Source organism: Cucumis melo, chromosome 2, assembly GCF_025177605.1.
Source record: "Cucumis melo cultivar AY chromosome 2, USDA_Cmelo_AY_1.0, whole genome shotgun sequence".
NCBI classification, from domain to species: domain Eukaryota; kingdom Viridiplantae; phylum Streptophyta; class Magnoliopsida; order Cucurbitales; family Cucurbitaceae; genus Cucumis; species Cucumis melo.
Window position 1 is genome coordinate 12,450,139 of NC_066858.1, and position 20,579 is coordinate 12,470,717.

Consider the following 20,579-nt stretch of genomic DNA (forward strand, 5'->3'; position numbering starts at 1 on the left):
AAAGGTTAATACAATATCAGGTTCTGCAAATATTATTTTGCCTAAATGAACAAAATTCACAATTGATAGTGCATTGTTATTTAGTCAATCAAAGAGAAATCTATCGAGTTTTAAAGATAAAAGTTACAATAGTTATCATATTGAGACTGACAGAAAAATGGAATAGAATATCTTTATATTATATCTACTGTCTCAAATGAAATATGTATATTAGAAAAGTTGTCTGTTTTATTTTCTAGATTATATTATACTCATATACGAGTAATTGAAACATATGCACAATGAACCTGAAGTTCATGAATCTAGACATATTTACAATTTGGCACAATCGATTAGGTCATTCAGGATCCATAATGATGAGAAGAATTATTGAAAATTCATATGGACCATTGAAGAACCAGGATCCATCATTAATTAAGAATTACTAAATGGTCCATTAAAGAATTAGAAGATTCTTCAATCTAATAAATTACCATGTGATGCGTACTTTCAAGGTAAATTAATAATTAATACATCACCAGTCAAAGTGGGAATCGAATCACCTACATTTTTTGAACGAAATTCATGGTGATATTTGTGAACCGATTAACCCAAAAAGTGGACCATTTAAGTATTTTATGGTCTTAATAGACCCATCAAGCAGATGGTCGCACGTGTTTGTTGGAATTTATGTCCTAAAACTCGTAGTTTGTAGTTAAAACTATATTCCATTCAGTAAAGTGATTATTGAAAACTTATAAATGAAAATAGAATATTATAATCTAGAATCCAATTAACTAAGGTCTTGAGGTTATCTAGTGTAGATTTGATTTTTATGTAGAGACATAAACGTGGATCAAGTTCGAGTTTATAGCTCAAACAGTCTATAGTATATGAATAAGGTTGGACACCTTATTTCGGGAACACTATGGATGCGGCCCGCTCTGTAGTTAGTACAAACGGATCCCAAATCGTTCATGTAGAGACATAAAAATTGGGGTGGAACCATGAAATAGTCACTTTTAAGTTATAACCCCGTTGACTATATAAACTGACTATTTGAATTATGATAATCTAGGTAACTTAATCTTAATCTTGAACTAACTATGAACTTATGTTCAAATGCTATTATCCTTAGATCTGCATAGGTGAGAGCAGCTGAACAGCACTGACCCAATAAACCTCTTATTTCAAGAGTAAGATCGGGTGGATGGCTAGGGATATAGTGTGCAAGAGGAAATTCATTCCTACCCGTTTTAGGGTTAGTAGATAGATTGTTCCCTTAAGGATTGAATCCAAGTCTTGAACAAGGGATCTCACCCTCTCATTGGCCTAAGAGGGATTCAATTTATAGGTTGGACCTTAACCCAAATGTTCAGTAGTGTATCAATGGGACTTAAGGAACAAGATGTAGTATCAGGGTAAAATGGTATTTTGACCCAACTGAGGTTACGAACAACCTGTAAAGAATTAACTTACTAATCATGGTTATATCAGATGGACACAAATATATCTATAGTGAGAGGAGTGCAACTACGGGACTTTAGTGGAATGACTCGTTAGTTTACATATGTTGACTAACTTGGTCTACAAGGGTCTAGCTAATTAATCTCGGATCATTTGAGCCTATGATCTATAGGTCCATTAGGTTCCCCTGCTAGCTCATATGGAATTAACTTAGAACAATATGTTGGAATAATTCAAATTGTTTGAATTAGGTAAAAAGAGAGAGAAACCGATGAATATATGTGATATAGTCGTCGGTTCTAGAGCTTTATGTTTAAATCTGATTTAAATATTAAAAATATAAATACAAATTCATATTTGAAAGCTCAAAATTGATGGAAATGGTCAAAGTAATTAAAAGTCAAAATGTTAACTTTTGACTTTGAAAAGTCAAACTTTGACCGACTTTATATTCAAATGTGATTTGAATTTTAGAAAAATGAATGTGGATTCATGCTTGGGAGGTCGAAATTAGTCAAGACGGACTAAATGATAAAAAAAATCAAAATGTTGACTTTTGACTTGAAAAGGTCAAAGTTTGATTTGTACTTAATTGATCAAATGACCATATTGCCCTTTGACTAAAGTTAGTGGAAAAATCCAACATTTTGTTGGATAATTCCACTAATACTTAGTGGGATAAGTGTTTACATATGATGTAAATTGTAAACAACAAACCCACTAAGATTAAGTGGAATGGGAGGTGTTGTTTCTTGATAAAGATTTTTCATGCATTTTGCATGTAATTGTGATATAAAAACATGTTTGGAAATTTCTTTAGAAACTTTTGAAAAGTCTGAGAAATTATTCAAAGAATTTAACAAAATTCTCTCACCTCTCTCACTTAACAAAAGTGTTGGTTCCTTCCTCCTAATTTCATCTTTAGTGTTGGTTCCTTCCTCCTAATTTCATCTACCTCTCTTGATTATTTCCTTCACTTAACGGGTCCCACAACTCAATTATAAGTCTGAAGAATAGCATGTCAACACTAGTGGTGGTTTCGGTTCATGTTTGTAAGGAGATATCAAGGATTAGGAGGCTTCAAAGGTATGTATTTCTCTTAACCCTAACTTGTTTTAATTAGGGCTTACTAAGCATGTTAACTTCCAAATTAGTTTAGATGCATCTAGAGTAATTTCAATCCATTCTTCTGTTGTGCAAGTAGAGCATCTAGTGTACTTATTATCAAGTAGAAATCTTGCACAAATGATTAAGTTAAGAGCATAGTTTCCTAATTATACAATTAAGAAATTCGACTTGATAATGCTAGTGAATTTACATCCCAAACATTTGATAATTATTGTATGTCAATTGGGATAAGTTTTGAACATCTTGTAGCTCATATTCATATATAAAATGGTTTACCATAATCATTTATAAAATGTTTGCAATTAATTGTTAAACCCTTGCTTATGAGAGCTAAACTCCCTACATCTATATGGGGGCATGCTATTTTGCATGTTGCGTCACATGTGCATATTAGGCCAGCAGCTTATTACAAGTACTCGCCATTACAATTAGCATATGGTCATGAGCCAAATATTTCTTATTTGAGAATTTTTTATATGTGTAATAAATGTTTCAATTGCTCCACCACAACGTACTAAGATGAGTCCTCAAAGGAGGCTAGGAATATATATTGAATTTGATTCCCCATCAATTATTAAATATCTTGAACACCCAACGAGTGATGTATTTACTGCACGCTTTGCTTATTGTCATTTTAATGAGACAAATTTAACATTAGGGGGAGGAATTAAGAAGTTGAAAAAAAAATTACATGGAATGTATCATTATTGTCTCATTTTTATTGTCTCATTTAGATCCTCGTACAGATCAATGTGAACTTGAAGTTCAGAAAATAATTCATTTGTAAAATATAGCAAATCAATTACCAAATGCATTTGTAGATGCAAAGAAAGTAACTAAATCACAAATAGCAACTGCAAATGTCCCATCAAAGATTGATATCCCTACACAGCATGTTGTCGTTAATGAATTTAGAACGCGCTAGAAGCGTGTTAAACCAATTGGTTCCAAAGATAAAAATCCTTGAATAAGAAATCGAGTCAATAACTTGATTAAAGATGTCGATGTTCCTGAAGAAATCTAACATTTGACTTCTGACAAAAATGTCAAAGAAAATGAAACAACTAAGGATAATAGTAAGATCTCGATAAACTATGTCATGACAGGAAAAAGATGAAACCAAACTAATGTAGTTGTTGACAACATTTTTGGATATATGATGTTGCTCTTGGTATTATATCCAAAAATGAGGATTTTAAACTAAAATTTGTTGAAGAATGTCGACAGAGAAAAGATTGGTCTTTGTGGAAAGAAGCAATTAAGGCAGAATTAAATTCACTTTCCAAACGTCAATTTTTTGGACCAGTAGTCCAAACACCAGAAGGTATCAAACCTATGGGATATAAATAGGTATTTGTAAGAAAATGAAATGAAAATAATGAGATCACAAGACATAAAGCAAGATTAGTTGCACGAGGTTTTTCACAAAGACCTAGTATTGATTATGAGGAGATATATTCTTCAATGGTAGATGCAATCTCATTAAGATTTTTAATCGGCCTGCCTGTGTATAAAAATATAGTCATGCATCTTATGGATGTAGTCACAACATATTTATATGGATCTCTTGATAATGATATTTATATGAAAATCTCATAAGGATTTAAGATACATGAAACATAACCAAGTTCTGAGGAACTATATTCAATAAAGTTACAGAGATCATTATATGGATTGAAACAATCAGGACAAATGTGGTACAATCGTCTGAGTAAATATTTAAAGAATGATATCAAAATAATCATTGTTTTATAAAGAAATCACAGTCAAGATTTGCGATTATAACTGTATATGTCGATGATTTAAATATAATTGGAACTCCTGAAAAGCTTCCAAAGCCAATATAATATCTTAAAAAAGAATTTGAGATGAAAGATCTCCAGAAAAACAAAAGTTTGTCATGGTTTGCAAATTGAGCATCTAGTAAATGGGATATTTGTTCATCAATCAACTTATACAGAAAAAGTTTTGAAAAGATTTTATATGGGTAAAGCATATCTATTGAACACTCCAATGCAAGTTTGTTCACTAGATATGAAGAAAGATATATATTTCGACCTCGAGATGATAATGAAGAACTCCTTGGTCCAGAAGTACCATATCTTAGTGCAATTGGTGCACTTTTGTATATTGCTAATAATACAAGACCAGATATTGCATTTTCAATAAATTTATTAGCTAGATACAATTCCTCCCCAACAAAAAGGCATTGGAATGGAATTAAATATATACTTCGTTATCTTCGAGGAACAACTGATATAGGATTATTTTATTCAAATAAATTAAATTTTAATCTAGTTGGTTTTGCAGGTTCTGGATATTTATCTGATCCACACAAAGCTAGATCTCAACATCTATTCACATGTCGAGGAACTGCTATATCTTGGCAATAAGTAAAGCAGACGATAATAGTCACCTCCTCAAATCATATCGAAATTCTTGTAATTCATGAGGCTAGCCGAGAATGTATATGGTTATGATCGATGACTCAACACATTCAGGAATCATGTGGTTTGTCTTCTAGTAAAATCCTTCCAACAACATTATACGAAGACAAGATGACATGTATAGCTCAAATAAAAGGAGGTTATCTAAAGATGATAGAACAAAGCACATCTCACTAAAGCTTTTCTATACTCATGATCTTGAAGAAAATGACGACATCATAATACAACAAATTTGTTTAAAGGATAACCTGGCAGACTTATTTACAAAATCACTACCTACCACAACCTTTGAAAAATTGGTACACAACATTGGAATGCGACGACTCAGAAATCTCAAGTGATGTTACCATGAGGGGGAGTAAATTTTATTTTTATAAGTATAGATGAAATATGTACTCTTTTCTTCGCTATGATTTTTTTTTCATTGGGTTTTCCTAGTATGGTTTTAACAAGACATATTTCATATATGTAATAGGTATCTAAAGGGGAATATTATAAATATTAATATAATATATAGATGCCCATTATCCATTAATGTGCTTAGTGGTCATAGCCACTTATCAACTCATTTATCATCCAATACTCATATCATATGTCAAGCAAACATAATTTCTTAGTGGTCATTTAATGGCATATCTTACTTGTCAAGTTGCCTATAAAATAAATAATGACATTTGGTGGAGTCGTAAGTTGTACATACATGGGAGAGAATTCCATGAAAGAGTGAGAAAATGGAGAAATTTTAAGATTTCCTAATTTTTTTTAATTTCTTATTTATTTATGTTATTTAAATTATATTTTATATTTTATTATTTTATTTTCACGGTTTCCATATCTCATTCTCACAACTAATCTAAAATTATTTATACTTGAGAAAAGATATAGGGAATTTTCCTAAATATAACAAAATAGTGAAATATTTACGGCCGGGTAACAAAACTCATAAAGTTAGTCATTTTTTAAATATTCCAGGTTTGTCATTCCATCTTTTTCTCCTCCCTACGATTTTAATCGTTTTCCTCTGTACTAATCGTTTTCCTATGTACTGCTACGATTTCTTCCATTTATTTTTTTTTTATTTTTTATTTTTTTTGTTTTTAGATGCATGTCTTTCTTCCTCTTTCTTCTTTTTCTTTTTTTCATTCATTCTATCGTCTTTCTTTCTTTTTTACGTTTAGATTAGTCGTTTAGATTAGTAACCAAATCTGATGGTGTATAAGAATTACATTAGAGTAAGCAAATAAAAGATTGTGTATCAAGAATATTTAAAAAATTTTGAAAAAAAAAATCATTTAGATTTGGAATCCCAAATCTGAACGATCGTATAACTCTAAAGTGTAGCTAAATTTTGAAAAAAAATGGTTACAAATCTAAATTATCATGTAGCCAAATCTAAACGATCGTATAACCCAATTAACAATCGTCTAGTAAATCGCGTTACCAAATATAACCCAATTAACAATCGTCTAGCAAATCCCGTTACCAAATATATTAGGTTCATTGTTGATACGTTTGACCTTTAGGCCTTTTTTTCATTTTCGGAATTGTTTAGTATAAATAATTTGTCGTTTTTTTATATTTGCGAAAAGACGAAGATATAGGTATAAAAAAATAAAAAGAAAAAAAAAGAAAGGAAGAGGCAAAGACATGAGTCCGGCCACCGCTAATTGGACCAAAGAATCGATGGAAGTAAACTCGTTTACGATGATGATGGCGTAATTGAAAGAAATACGATCAAAATCACAATCATAAACAACAACACCAACTCTCATTCCTCATAAACATAGAGATAAACCTCTTTCTTTTTCTCTTCTCTTAATCTCAATTACCCACTTTCCTTCTTCACATGATCTTCGATCCTTTGCTCTGTGCTTGACGCCGTCGCCCCAAAATCAACACATTCTCTCTTTCTTCAACTCTTGGAACCCCCAACACTTGATACAAACCCCCACTCGCCTCTTTTTAGGTGTTTCCAGGTACTTATTTCCTTTCTTGTTTATTGGATGCTTCAATTTTTTTTTATGGGGGTGGATTGATTTTTTCTTGGGGATACATTTTGCTGAGGGGAAACTGGATTCTGGGTCTATCTTAGTTCTCCTTTTGATTCTGTGGAAGGTGTGGGAAAATGTGGTGAATTTTGTTTTGCTGGAAAATTAACCCTTGTGTTGATGTTGTTGTCTGAGAGCTTTTGATTTTCTTGCTTATGGGGACTTCCATTATGTCGAAACTTGCGGTGGAAACAATGGCTTTAAATTATTGCAACCCTTCAATCATTGTTGTTGTTCCTTACAGATTTTACTTGACCCTGCGGTGATGGAGCTCCTCACCAGGATGATTTAGTTTATATGCACTTCAAATTTGAGCTCTTAGAATCGTAGAGATTCAAATTGTCTTGGACGAAGTTGGAAGAATGCCTATGAATTTCTTTCCCTCTGAATTAAATAGGAATGTGGATAGATGAAAAAGGCACACTTGAAAGACTTTTACTATAAAAATAGAGAGTAACCTGGAGAAAGAAACAGATGGAAGAATTTTCTAAATATGCTCATAGTCCCGCTCATTTAGCAGTTGCACGTCGAGACTATGTTGCTCTTAGATTCATTGTCTCCATGCTTCCACGACTAGCCAAGGCAGGTGAGGTCAACACCGAAGCGGATTCAATTGCAGCAGAGCTACAAGCTGATGCTGTATCTGCTGTTATTGATCGACGTGATGTTCCAGGACGTGAGACACCTCTCCACCTTGCAGTACGACTTTGCGACCCAATTTCTGCAGAGATTTTGATGGCTGCAGGAGCAGATTGGAGCCTTCAGAATGAGTATGGTTGGAGTGCTCTTCAGGAGGCAGTTTGCAGTAGAGAGGATTCAATAGCTATGATTATTGCACGGTACTATCAGCCTCTAGCTTGGGCAAAGTGGTGTCGTAGGCTTCCTCGCATTGTTGCCTCAGCAGGTCGGATACGTGATTTTTATATGGAAATGACATTTCATTTTGAGAGCTCTGTAATTCCATTTATTGGACGAATAGCTCCATCTGATACATATCGGATTTGGAAGCGTGGTCCCAACCTTCGTGCAGATATGACCCTAGCTGGTTTTGATGGTTTTCGAATACAACGTTCTGACCAGACATTTCTCTTTCTTGGAGAAGGCTACTCATCGGATGATAAAGTCCTTACTTTGCCACCTGGTTCTTTGATCATTCTTACCCACAAAGTGAAGGAAATTACAAATGCTCTGGAAGGAGCTGGTGCACAACCAACTGATGCCGAAGTTGCTCATGAAGTGGATTTAATGTCAAGGACAAATATGTATAGACCAGGCATTGATGTAACTCAGGCTGAGTTGCTTCCTCATTTAAATTGGCGACGTCAAGAAAGGACTGAGGTGGTTGGAAGTTGGAAAGCAAAAATATATGACATGCTTCATGTAATGGTGAGTGTGAAATCAAGGCGGGTTCCTGGTGCTATGACTGACGAAGAGCTATTTTCTGCAGATGATGATGATAGATTAGCCCGTGTTGGTGAACATGATGAATACGACGATATATTAACAGTTGAGGAGAGAAAGCAATTGGATTCAGCGCTTCGTATGGGGAACTCAGATACCCATCTTGAATATGAGGAGCAACGGGTTATAGATAGTCAGGAAAATGGATCCATAGGTTCCTGTGATAGTTTTGAGTCCAATGGTATTGGCAAGGAAAAGAAGAGTTGGTTTGGTTGGAACAAGAAAACTGCAAGGAGTAACAGTAATGAGGTAGATGATTCAAAGGTCTTGAAGAAATTTGCAAAGTCAGGCCCTGAAGGTAGCAATCATAAAGTAGTCGAGCCTCCAAATTCTTCTGACTTGTCTTTTGAAGATATGAGGGATAATACCAAGAAGGGAAAAGATAAAAGTAGTAAGAAAAAGAAGAAGAAAGGAGCCACTAGTGAGTCTAAAAATGAGAGTGAGTACAAAAAGAGTTTGAGACCAGTCTTGTGGTTGACACAAGATTTCCCATTAAAAACTGATGAGCTCCTGCCTTTGCTTGACATCCTTGCTAACAAGGTGAAGGCTATTAGGAGATTAAGGGAACTTCTAACTACCAAGTTGCCTCCTGGCACATTTCCTGTGAAGGTAAAACCTATAAACTAGGCACTTGTCTGATTTTACCCTATGCTAAATTGTTCTTATGCTTTTCTTTGTCTTAGTTAACTCTGACGTTGGTGACATTTATTTCTCTCTTCTTTAATGAAAAGTTACAGCAGCTAATTTTCATCTACTGTTCAATTCGAGTGATTATTATTGGATGTTTTTGCAAACCCTATACTTTCTTTTTTTTTCTACTATTAATATATAAGCCAAATATTATTGGCTTGTTGGGATGTGGGCGGTGATTTGGGATGTCTTGGGGGAAAGGAATTATCGGATGATTTGTGGTAGGGAAAGGGATCATAATGAGTTTGGTCTTTGGTTAGCTTGCACGTGTTCATGTCAAGGTCTTTGGCCTTTCTTTTTTTTTTTTTTTTTTCTCTCAATGAAAGTAGTTGTTTCTATCCAAAAAAAAAAAAAAAATGTCTTGCTTCCTTTAGGCTTTAGTTTCACTTTCAGTGAAACTGTCTTCTTATTAAAAAAAAATTAAAAATTTTAAAAAAGGTAAAAAGATAAGAAAGCACTGAAAATCACTTTGCATATTATTCATTTACTTTGAAAGAATACGAAGTGGATGCTTTTATGACAAAAATAAATAAAGCACTGTTCATCATTCTGTTATTGATTTTGCATCACACACAATGTGCAGAACTTTATGTCCGATTATTTGTTGCAAAGGAATAAAAGAATTTTCAGAGGTACAGTATGAGATTTGAAGATGCTTTTTTTTAGGAGGATTCTTATTGTTGGTAAATAAAATGTAAATTATTTTAAACTTTGATATTCTTTTAGCACTTGTGATCTTTTCACTAGCGAATAGGAGGGATAAGAGGGGCCACAGAAGTCTGATACCTTGATTTAGAAGTGTGTTGGAAATTGAGGATTAGATGGTCTAGACTTTATGATAAACTCAATCCAATCCAATGCATATGATAATAAAATGACAATTATTTGGCATACAGGTTGCCATCCCTATTGTCCCGACAATTAGGGTTCTCGTTACTTTTACGAAGTTTGAAGAGCTTCAACCAGTGGAAGAATTTGCGACTCCTCCTTCAAGCCCAGATCATTTCCAGGATGCTAAAGTTAAGGATTCAGAGGGATCTTCTTCATCATGGATTCCGTGGATGAGAGGAAGTCGTGGTGGGCAATTAAGTGATGGCGAAAGCAATAAGGATGAAGTCGATCCCTTCCACATACCCCCAGACTATATTTGGGTCGATGCTAATGAGAAAAAACGGCGGATGAAGGCAAAGAAAGCCAAGAGTAAAAAGCATAGAAAGCACACAACCGCAAAAGGTGGAAGTACAGCAACTCAGGTGAGTGAAGCTATGGAAGAATAATTACATTACCATTGCAGAATTCTGATTTGAGTTTCTTAAGCAATATGATGGCACAAATTCTGTTCCATGCATCAGCATCTGATCATATTAATTTCTTTCTTCCTTCAAGTCAATATGTAGTGTATGCTGAACACTTGGGATGTTTTACCAATTTTTCTTGATTATGGGTGTTGCCCGCATTTCTTTCTGCCTTTCATCTCCTCTTTCTTTTGTAAATGTGTACACTTTGATGTTTACTCAAATAGGGTACCCGTCTGAAATTGACTGCATTCTTTCCTGTACCACTTGATTTATAACTTTTGAAAACCATTTTTTTTTTCAGTTAAATTGACACTTGAGCTTTTAGCTTGGCCTGTGTCGCTCCGGTTTCGGGGTAGGTTCAAAATCGACCAAAACCAAACTCCTTGAAGGGTTATTCGCATAAGCGTGCATGTGGAATTCCTTTTTTGATTCATCTACTTGAGAGAAAAAGTGTCTCAGCTCTATTATCTTGTCCTAATGTGAGACAACTGTTTGGTGGCAATCTTTTCTAAGGAAAAGAAAGAAAGCTTTGGGTTGTTGTCATAAAATCTTTGCTTGTATAATATATGAGTGTAAAGGAATATTGTTCTGAACAAGGAAAGGAATTAGTGTTGGAATGAAGATAATGCCAATGATTTGGTTTAATTCCTTTACCGATCTAAAGTTGGGGTTTTCTCTAAATGGTTGACTTTAGACCAAGTATCTGGGGACATTCATCTTGTTCTTGCAAGCCAGTTTTTGATATGGGTTCTGTTGGAAAACCAGTTTTTGTTTTATTCTTCTCTTAACTTTACAAATTCCTTTTCTTTGTGTTGTCTGGTATTGAGATTTGAGGTGACATTGTAAGAGTTGATTAATTGTTATCGTTTGAATGTCCAAATGAGAAGTGGGAAGATTTTAACTCTACTTTGTGAATTGAGTTATGGTGGGCTAGAAAGGCCAAACAAGAATCGCCATTTGAAAATTTCATGTTTTTTTTCATTCAATAATTATGGGATGGAACATTGTACAACTGATTTGATCTTTAGGAATGTAAGTTTGTAACAGGTACATTAGCTACAATGTTATGCTGGGATTGAAGCACAAAATATATAATTACTCTATCTACTGACGGTAGATTATAATACAGAATTGTGTTAAAATGCGACTTTCATTTGAAAGAAGTTAAGATAAACACACTTAGAATTCTCTCTATTTAATAATTTAGAGGATTATTAGGATTCCTACTCACACCATTTGAACTAAAATTCTACCTTTAAATTTATTTTTCCTCCAATTGAGACCATATTAGAAAAGGAAAAGAAAAAACAATTTTCTTGTATAGCTCACTAACAAAGTATGCCCTTTATTTTTCAACTTATTTTCACATTATATTATTTATTTGCCGTCTATTTCAACGGGAAAAAACAATGTAAGTAGTTGTTTCTTAAACAACATCGAAGGTTTCAAAATGAAATGACAAAGCGATTCTTGAAACTTAACATAAAGTTCAAACCTGCATACACTTTTGGACAGCACCGCTGGCAGTGGTTTCCAGGAGCTGCTGGTTGTGCTAGCTGTGTTTGTTAAGAGTATTTAGGTAATATTAAAATTTACCTTTACCATCACTAACCCTTTATAATCTCTAGTAGCATATCTTTGTGCCATCTACCAGATATAATTTGATACATGATTCTTCTTGTTTCTTTTTTAATATTTTAACTCATTTTTTGTACAGTAACGAAGATGGATATATCTTGTCTTAGGATACAACCAAGTATTACCTCAGTAATATAGTATCAAAATAAGAGGTTCAAGAGGTCGGGTTCAACATCCACTTTAAGTTTTTTGGTCATTTTGTTGTTTCTTTTTTAATATTTAACTCATTTTTTTGTGTCAGTACGAAGATGGATACATATTGTCTTAAGATACAACCAAGTATTAGCTCAGTAATATAGTATCAAAATAAGAGGTTCAAGAGGTCGGGTTCAACATCCACTTTAAGTTTTTTTTGGTCATTTTGTTATTTAACAATCTGGTGGAAAAATAATAAGATATTAACTTAGAAGGTTATTGGACATTTATTTTCAAATTTACAAATATATTAAGCACAAACTAAAACATCATATTCCTGTCTAAAAACATAATTTAATTTAAAGATGTTAAATCAGTTAACGACCTACTAAACACAAAATTAAACATTAGCGTTGAATACTTCTAAATTTCAAATAAAATTAAAAGTTAGCATTGAGTACTTCTAAATTTCAAATGCCTACTTTGGAGCTTGTGTGGCAAAAAGGAACATACTTTTAGATTATTGTTTTTCCTCTTTTACTCTTTTCACGTAATTGGTTTTCTATACTACTTTCTCTTGGTGTATGTTAGTTGTGCTTGCTCACTTCTGTAATCTTCTTTGATGTTTGGGCTTTTTCCCTAATTTTAGTTATCAATCAAATGTTTCTTTAACCAAACACTTATTTGGCACAAAATTTAAAGATTAACCTTTTTCAAGTTCAAAAGGATTAATTAGACCTGACACTAAAATTTAGGGATAAAACTAATTATCTAACCACATACCTTTCATAATTACATCTATTTATTTCCTTAACAATGAGAAAAACAACAATATTTGGTCTGAAGTACAACAGCAAGTCAAACTCAACCCAAGAAGGAAAGCAATGCCATCTAGATTATACATAAAATGAAGAGAGCGTGAAGATCATAACCCATTAAAGCCAATCATCTTATACACAATTAGTTAAGAGAGCTCCTATGTCAGTTGGCCACGACTTCCCAACTTAACAAAGGAAGAAGCCAACTGCAAGCATTGGAATACCCTCATATTCTCCCTGGTTTCAGAGAGCCATCAATGAACATCCCTGCTCTGAGAACTCTTGCTATAAAGCTGTTGCATCTGATTTAGCTCGTTTTGCATCCGGAGAAGAGTTGCCTTCACCCGATTCAACTGCATCACCTTCATGTCCCTTATGCTTCCTACTTGCAGCAAGCAAATCATCTTCTCGAGCGGCCTTGGCATTCTCCGTGCTCATACCAGCTGCATCATGATCTTGTTCTAAATTTTCGGGTTGGTCATCACGAGGCATATTCTCTAGGATTGACGATGAGGTCTTCAGCTTGTTTTCCATCTTTCGTTGTTGCTCAAACATCTCTTGTAGATACTTACCTTGTTCTTCAATTCGTAACTGCAAATTCCTTTGGATCTGTACAAATTTACAGAATAATATTCAGAGAACTCGAGTAATATATTGATATATGAAATAAAGTTGAGATGAGGAAGGACTAAATGAGGAGCAAACGATGCCTATGTTTAAGATTAGAAATTTTCATGGTCTTGCGTCTCTCTTTAAATTATTGTTCTCTTGTCAATCATCAAAGAAATTATTTTCTAAATTCTTAAGCTTAAAAGGAGCGAAATTGTCTCAATTGCTATGATATCTTTTCTGCTCAATAATCATCAAGAGAGAATGAATGTTCCAATAGGTATCAATTATCATCGTTTCGTTAGATACATTTCTGTTTTAAAAAATTATGGTTATTTACCAACCTATTTCCCAGTATACTTTCAAATTACTTTTTTACTATTGACATTTAACTAAGAGTCTAAATACATTTAACTAAGATTCTAAATAAAAGAAAGCATCAAAAGCAAAATAGTTATGTTGCCTATATAATCACTACATCTTGTCTTCGTTTATATTTCCACTATCGGCGACTGAAAGAGGGAGTTAAAGCATAAATGAGACACACAATGAAGAGGCAAAAGAAGAAAAGAAGCAAAGGTCAGCAAAATTATCGGCCATATTAAGCTAGTGTGCAAGCCTACTACGTCCATAATCCATAAAATTTAGCTTAGCTAGACTTTTCATCGGACTGAAATGTAAATGAACCTTAAAAAACAAACAAAACGCAGACCTCAAGTTGTTCATGAAGCCGCTTCTGAACCTCCATTTGCAAACGCAAAGCTTCAGTTATCCCCATACTCCTGCATTTTAGATAAATAAATAGAACAAAAAAGTTCAGATCAGAACTAAGACCGTTCCCCAAAAATAATAACCAAGGATTTCAGTATTTACTAACACAGTAACATCCACTAAAGCTTATTTCTTTTCGAGGAGAAAAAAACAAACAAACAAGAAAATTTGGGTAGCATACATTATGTAATCATCTGATGTTATATTTAACATTCACAGAGAAAATTTCCGATACAATCTTGAATTAAACCGTGAGTTTTTTTATCAGCCAATTCAGCTACATCTCAATTTTAACTCCAAACTTATCGATTTCATTCTTAATCCTAAACTTAAGATAAATAAAGTGTCACAGTTAACTTGCCTGATACTAGTACTTTTAAGTTGGGTTCGGATATTTTAGTGATAAGGTGAGGGCATTTTTAATTGCCTGATTCACCACTTACTCAAAAGGGTGAACTTGAGAATTTACCCTATTATTGTGTGTTTTGATTACATCTAAGAAACAAAGATCACGCGGAAACTAATTATAGACGCCTTTTCAGCCTAATAGCATCATGATGAGGGCTTTCACAAACTGTTTTCACATAGTTACTTCAGGATGCTTCCACCGGTTTTAGACAAGTGAGTTTTTCTTCTAATATTACCATCACTCTTCCAAGTATTATTCTTCAGAGATGATATGTTAAAGACACGATTATAAGTTCCTTTCCTTTCAAACTTCTATGATATTCCAACACGTTCAAGGTTTCTGCCAAAATTTTATGATATTCCCATTTGAACTGAAAAGAAAATATATGTTCAACATTTCTCAGGAAAAATTAAAAGAAAAAGTGATAGCTGCAGATGAGAAATGTTGCCTCGTCCCACAGATAGACAACTAGTACTTTGGTCAATGGTCAATGTCTGAAAGATTCCCAAGTTAAATTTGTACTTAGTGTCAATGAAATGCATCTTAGCACATTATAGTTCAAGTGAAATTGAACTATTAAGCTACTTCAAAAGCACTAAATATCAGAAAGAGCATATTTGATAAGATCTTTTTCATTAAATTGTTGTTTTTGAAAACTAAACTCACAAACATATCTCTATATCAATGTTTGCTTTGTTCAATTTAAAACTTTAACAAAACATTTATGGAATTTAAACTTCAAAAAGAAAAAGCTAATTTCTTTTCTTTTTTAAATTTTTTACTTATTTTATCAAAAACAGAGACGTATATTCAGACAAAATAATCATAGTACCTGAGGGCAAAAGGTAGCTAAGAAAAAGCAAGTTTTTGAAAGCTATATATATATATATACACACGCACACATTCTTTCCAAAATGCAGTTTCAATCACGCCCGTTTTGAACATTGGAAAACAAAGAAAATGATTGGTGAAAAAGCATGCTTCTTAAAGTAGAAAAAGAAAAGGAAAAAAATCAAACACACTAAATATTTTAAATTTATGGTCAACTCCGCCCTCCTACTGTAAAAGTAAATAAGCAAAAAGAAAATGCACCAACACTCTACACAGACACAAACAATAAAAAGGGAAAAATATTACTTACGTTTTTAAGTCTAGAGTTTTCATTTCCTCAATAGGATTTATTTTTTTCCCTGAAGATCCTGGAGAGAAAAAATTAATCAAGCATCTATTAGACTGCTTTTCATCAAAGTCCCTCAGACGAGAGGATCAAAAGAAATTCAAAAGAGGTGCCACATGTTCTTCATATGCAATAAAATCCATTGTCACTTGATGTATGAGATCAATGAACATGCATATGAAACCAATTTCTGTAAAACTACAAAGAACTGCAGCTTGATATTGATTGGTCATTGATGGTCAAGTTGGATTTATGTACAACAAAGATATGACAACGACGATAAAGAAATTAACAAAGTAAACAAAAAGGAGAAAGGTAACAGTCACCACTACCTTCTGATGACTCCGGTTTATATCTTGCGGTTCTATATTTCTGACATTCGAATGGTAATAAAGCAATACATTAGAAATAAGCATGCTGGGTGAAAACCATATGAAAACTGAAAAAATCCAGAGTACCTGTAAGTGACTTTTCACATGATAAATGGTGAGGCCTTCGACATTCATGAGCTTTAAGACACCCTTAGGAGTAGCATCTGTCCATTAAACTTTAAAGTCAATTATAGAGAAGTATTTGTAACTTTCAGGCGTTATTTTTAAAGCCAAGTATTTGTAACACATGTATCAAAGAGAGTAATTTACTTTCACTGCCACCAAGTTTATTGACTGCTTCTACAAATGCCTCATGAAGCTCTGGAGTCCATCTCATCCGAGGTCGGGTTGTTGATGTTGACAGTGAATTAGAAACAGAATGAAACTCTACTGTAGGTAAAGAGTCAACTTGATTCGTTTCATTCGGTGGAGCATTGAAATTAGTTGATGATGGTTTTAATACCTGTAAAATTTACCCAAAAAGGAAATAAATCTCAAAATTCAAAACTCAAACAGAAATCTAGAGTATAGAAGAACTTGGGGAAAAACCCCAATGATTAAACGTCATGTTTTCAACAAAATAAGGACTTAAAGAAAGAAGATTGTAAATGGGTAAAACAAATATCCTTGTCACTAACGCCACATACTAACTGAAGAAATGACACATCTAGTGAACAAATGTTTGCTGATCTGGTATGACATGGTAGAAAATTTACGAAAAAAATGAGAAGACAACAGAATAGAGTGGCATGGTCTATAAAAAACCTTGGATATATTGCTTCAAAAAGAGGGGACATTGAACAATGCCACCACAATTTCCCAAGCTATCCACTTCCTTCTACCACTTATCTACAATATCATGTTTATTTAGCCAATTATATTTACAAGGACTACATAGAATTATATTTATAAACATTGAATTGTAAGACGAAGTTTAGAAATATAATTGAAACTTTATGAAATTTAAGGTTAGTATACACAATCATCAAAGTCTAACATTCTAAATTACAAGTTGTGTCTTGCAATAGTCAGCATATGAGGTTCTATGTATGTAACATATTCTTTAAACACTCACGGCCAGTAATTGTATTATGAAAGTACATGTGCCACAAGTGCCAATGAGGCAGTATTTGCAATGAAGCTATATTTACAGCCAAGTAAACAATAAGGGATTGTTTGGATCACTGAAATGGAATCAAGATTATTGGAAATCTGATTACGATGGGTTTGCTGCGTAGAATTTGTATTACTGGAAATATTTACGGTGTTTGGAGTGCAGAGTCGGGTTTGTTGCATTTTTATTGTGTTTGGATTGCCGGATTGGGTTGAGGTGAGTCTGACAGTTATTATTGGTCGTTGTTCTAGTTGTTTATAATTAGTTTTATACATAATATTACCTAAGTTTCAAGGAAAGGATGAGATGAGGAAGACAAAAGAAAGAGGAAGGGATCATGTGAAGATAGAGAAAATGCACAAGGGACGCGTGGTGAAGTGGTTGAGAGAATGTAGAGGGATGCAAAGATGGGTATACTTATCCAAGTGCAATTGGGCCTTAGGATGGGAATTTATTTAAGGGATTACAAAATTGACCCCCAAACGTGGGCTTGTAATGCTATTACATTACAAGTCATTCCAAACCAATCCTTGAAACGAGCCCTAATAGTCTTCTTTCTTAAAAACCAAGCATGTTCTAGAGATCTCCAGTCTCCCCCATCCTTAAGACTATGAAAGACAAGTCCAAGAACTCTAAGGGAGCATTTGGGATGTTAAGTTGGTTATTATAGTCTCTACATTATGATAGTTTGTATTTTGGTTGCAAAATATTTTAGTTTGGTTATAATAATCTATATTTAGGGTGTAAACTATTTTAGTCCGGGTAGAAAATAGTAAACATTGTAGTAAGTGGTAGATAATGTACAACAAAGAGGGGTTCGAAATAATAATCTTGTAGTTGCAGGTTATAATAGCCAGAAACACCTACTATTATAATTGGAGCTCAAGCATGGAGTGAGTTAAACCCACCACCAACTTCAAGTTGGTAACCCAAACACCCCTAAAACTTTAGAGAAAAACAATATTAGTACTATGGAACTGGTTTTAAAAGTTTAAACAACGAATACATGTCTTGTACACAAGGCAAATCACTTCATAGTCATCAGTCACCAAGAAGACAGACATGCATAAAAACAAGTCCTGCACATCATATCAAAATCCAATCATTCTAGCATCCATAACTTCAAAGGGTGTGGACTTAGAGGCCAAGCTTGCCAAAAAAAACCTTCAGGAGTTATGAACTGAACTGAACATCAGATTTTCATCTCATAAGGCTCAGAATTCAATCCTTTCTTTGTCTAGGAATATCCTCCCCTATTCTATTAAGTCCTAAAGAATGACTAGGACCAGTTTAATCACATTTTCATTCATTTGGAATCTAGAATGTTCCAAGTCGTTTAATTTACTTATTGTTCCCTCCCTTTCTTTTGTTTTCTTTTTATTTTATAACTTTCATTACCTTCCGTTCCTTTTTCTTTCTTTTGTTTTTGTTTTTTTTTTTTTATTTTATTTTATTCCCTTCCATCTTTCCTTTTGAACTCCCATACATTTTACATGTAAGTTTTGACCTTTTTTCTGTTGAGTGAACATGATAAGTTTTGAGCATAAAAAGATCTTAATGTTTAATGAACGAATTAATCAATGAACCAACCTCAGATTTAGGGTCTCCTGCATTAGCATCAGAAAAAATTTCACTCCAATTTGGCTCCAAAGCATCATCAACAGAAATAAACTGATCAGCCCAATCGGGCCAATCATTCCTCTTCGCTTGGTCATCCGACATTAGGACACCGGCCATGCTTTGATCTTGACCATTCTGGTCAGGAATGTTCTCAGAAAAATCAAGTAAATCCTGAAGTGTATCTGTACTCCAAGATGCACTGTTTTCATTTAAGTTACCAGTCACCATTGCGGATTGTACTTCTGGATGGGAAGAACCGTGAGAAGGCAACAACGACCCGTCATTAGCAGACCGAGAAATAAATGGAGAAAACTGGGCATTCCTCTCTTGAGACAAAGGTTGCATCAACGGAAAATCGTTTCGAAATCCAGAAGATGATGAAAACAAATGACCAACAGTGCCACTGTTAGAAACTAATGGAGGGGCCTGTCTGGGTATTGGATGTCTCATGGTTTCACTTTGTGAGGAGCCCTGAAAAGAAAGAGGCAATTTGGGATACTTGTCTTCAAATGGCTTAGGAAGAACTGGATAAGATGATGACATAACTTCGTAAGCGACCCTCCTGTAGTCACTCTGCAGTAGAGAAAAACATATATCCATGAAAATTTAAAAAAAAAAAAAAACACACACACACACACACACACATACACACAACTCAGCTCAGCTCAATTACACAGAACTCCATGAGAAATTCACGATGGTATAGAAATCATACAATCATTAAAAGCTCGTTCTATATATCTACAATTCAATACAAATTGACAAAGAACACAAAACCGAATCCAGGAGGGTCCAGTAGGGGTTAAAAACGGGGGGAACTGATAGAAACACAAGCAACCAATAAATTTTGAACCCAGAGTCCGAAATTAAGAAAAGAAGTGTTCAAAATCACAAAATCATAAAAGGGGCAAAACAGAAACACTTACCCCAGAGATCAAAAGCAAAACCAAAGAGGCGAAAAACGAAATCCGATGCGAGGGTTGGGCGATGGGGGCAAAGCAAAGCAAATTGCAAAGATGGGTTCCGATGCACTCGATGGGTTTGTGGTTTTGACGTCAACGAAATTACACAAAAACACAGACACAAACACGAACTCCTCTCTCAGAGAGAAACGTACTGGGGTGTCTCTCTCTTACATGATGATGAACAAATTCACAAATCCAATTTCAACCCTCTGATTGCTCATGGGTGTTGATTCAACACCGCTGATTCCTCATGCAATTTCCCGATGCACACAAATGATTGGGCAAGAGAATTTTTTGAAAAAGAAAATTGGCCTTTGCCAATTGCCTATTGCAAATTGCCACACTTCTATTTGGCTTATTGGATAATGAACGGCCAATTCGTAGGAAAAGCTTCAACCCAAAACCCGACCATGGATCCAACCCAATAAACCCAA

At 34.0% G+C, this 20,579-nt stretch overlaps 2 protein-coding genes across 3 annotated transcripts; one reads left to right on the forward strand and one right to left on the reverse strand.

Moving 5' to 3' along the window:
* Positions 1–6,656: 6,656 nt before the first annotated feature.
* Positions 6,657–11,424, forward strand: LOC103487278 (uncharacterized). Of its 2 annotated transcripts, XM_008445544.3 has the most exons (4): positions 6,675–6,997; positions 7,314–9,139; positions 10,117–10,473; positions 10,820–11,424. In XM_008445544.3, exons 2-4 carry the CDS (start codon positions 7,544–7,546, stop codon positions 10,826–10,828), a joined length of 1,962 nt encoding a protein of 653 aa, XP_008443766.1. In that variant the 5' UTR covers positions 6,675–6,997; positions 7,314–7,543; the 3' UTR covers positions 10,829–11,424. The 2 variants fall into 2 exon arrangements, with proteins under 2 accessions (XP_008443764.1, XP_008443766.1); XM_008445542.3 differs by having other exon boundaries at positions 6,657–6,997; positions 10,117–11,424.
* Positions 11,425–13,075: 1,651 nt separating this feature from the next.
* Positions 13,076–20,579, reverse strand: LOC103487279 (protein PHR1-LIKE 1-like). Its single transcript, XM_051081524.1, has 8 exons — positions 20,107–20,579; positions 19,151–19,753; positions 16,717–16,909; positions 16,534–16,610; positions 16,408–16,447; positions 16,040–16,097; positions 14,431–14,500; positions 13,076–13,718 (listed from the first exon to the last, which is right to left on the reverse strand). Exons 2-8 carry the CDS (start codon positions 19,721–19,723, stop codon positions 13,395–13,397), a joined length of 1,335 nt encoding a protein of 444 aa, XP_050937481.1. The 5' UTR covers positions 19,724–19,753; positions 20,107–20,579; the 3' UTR covers positions 13,076–13,394.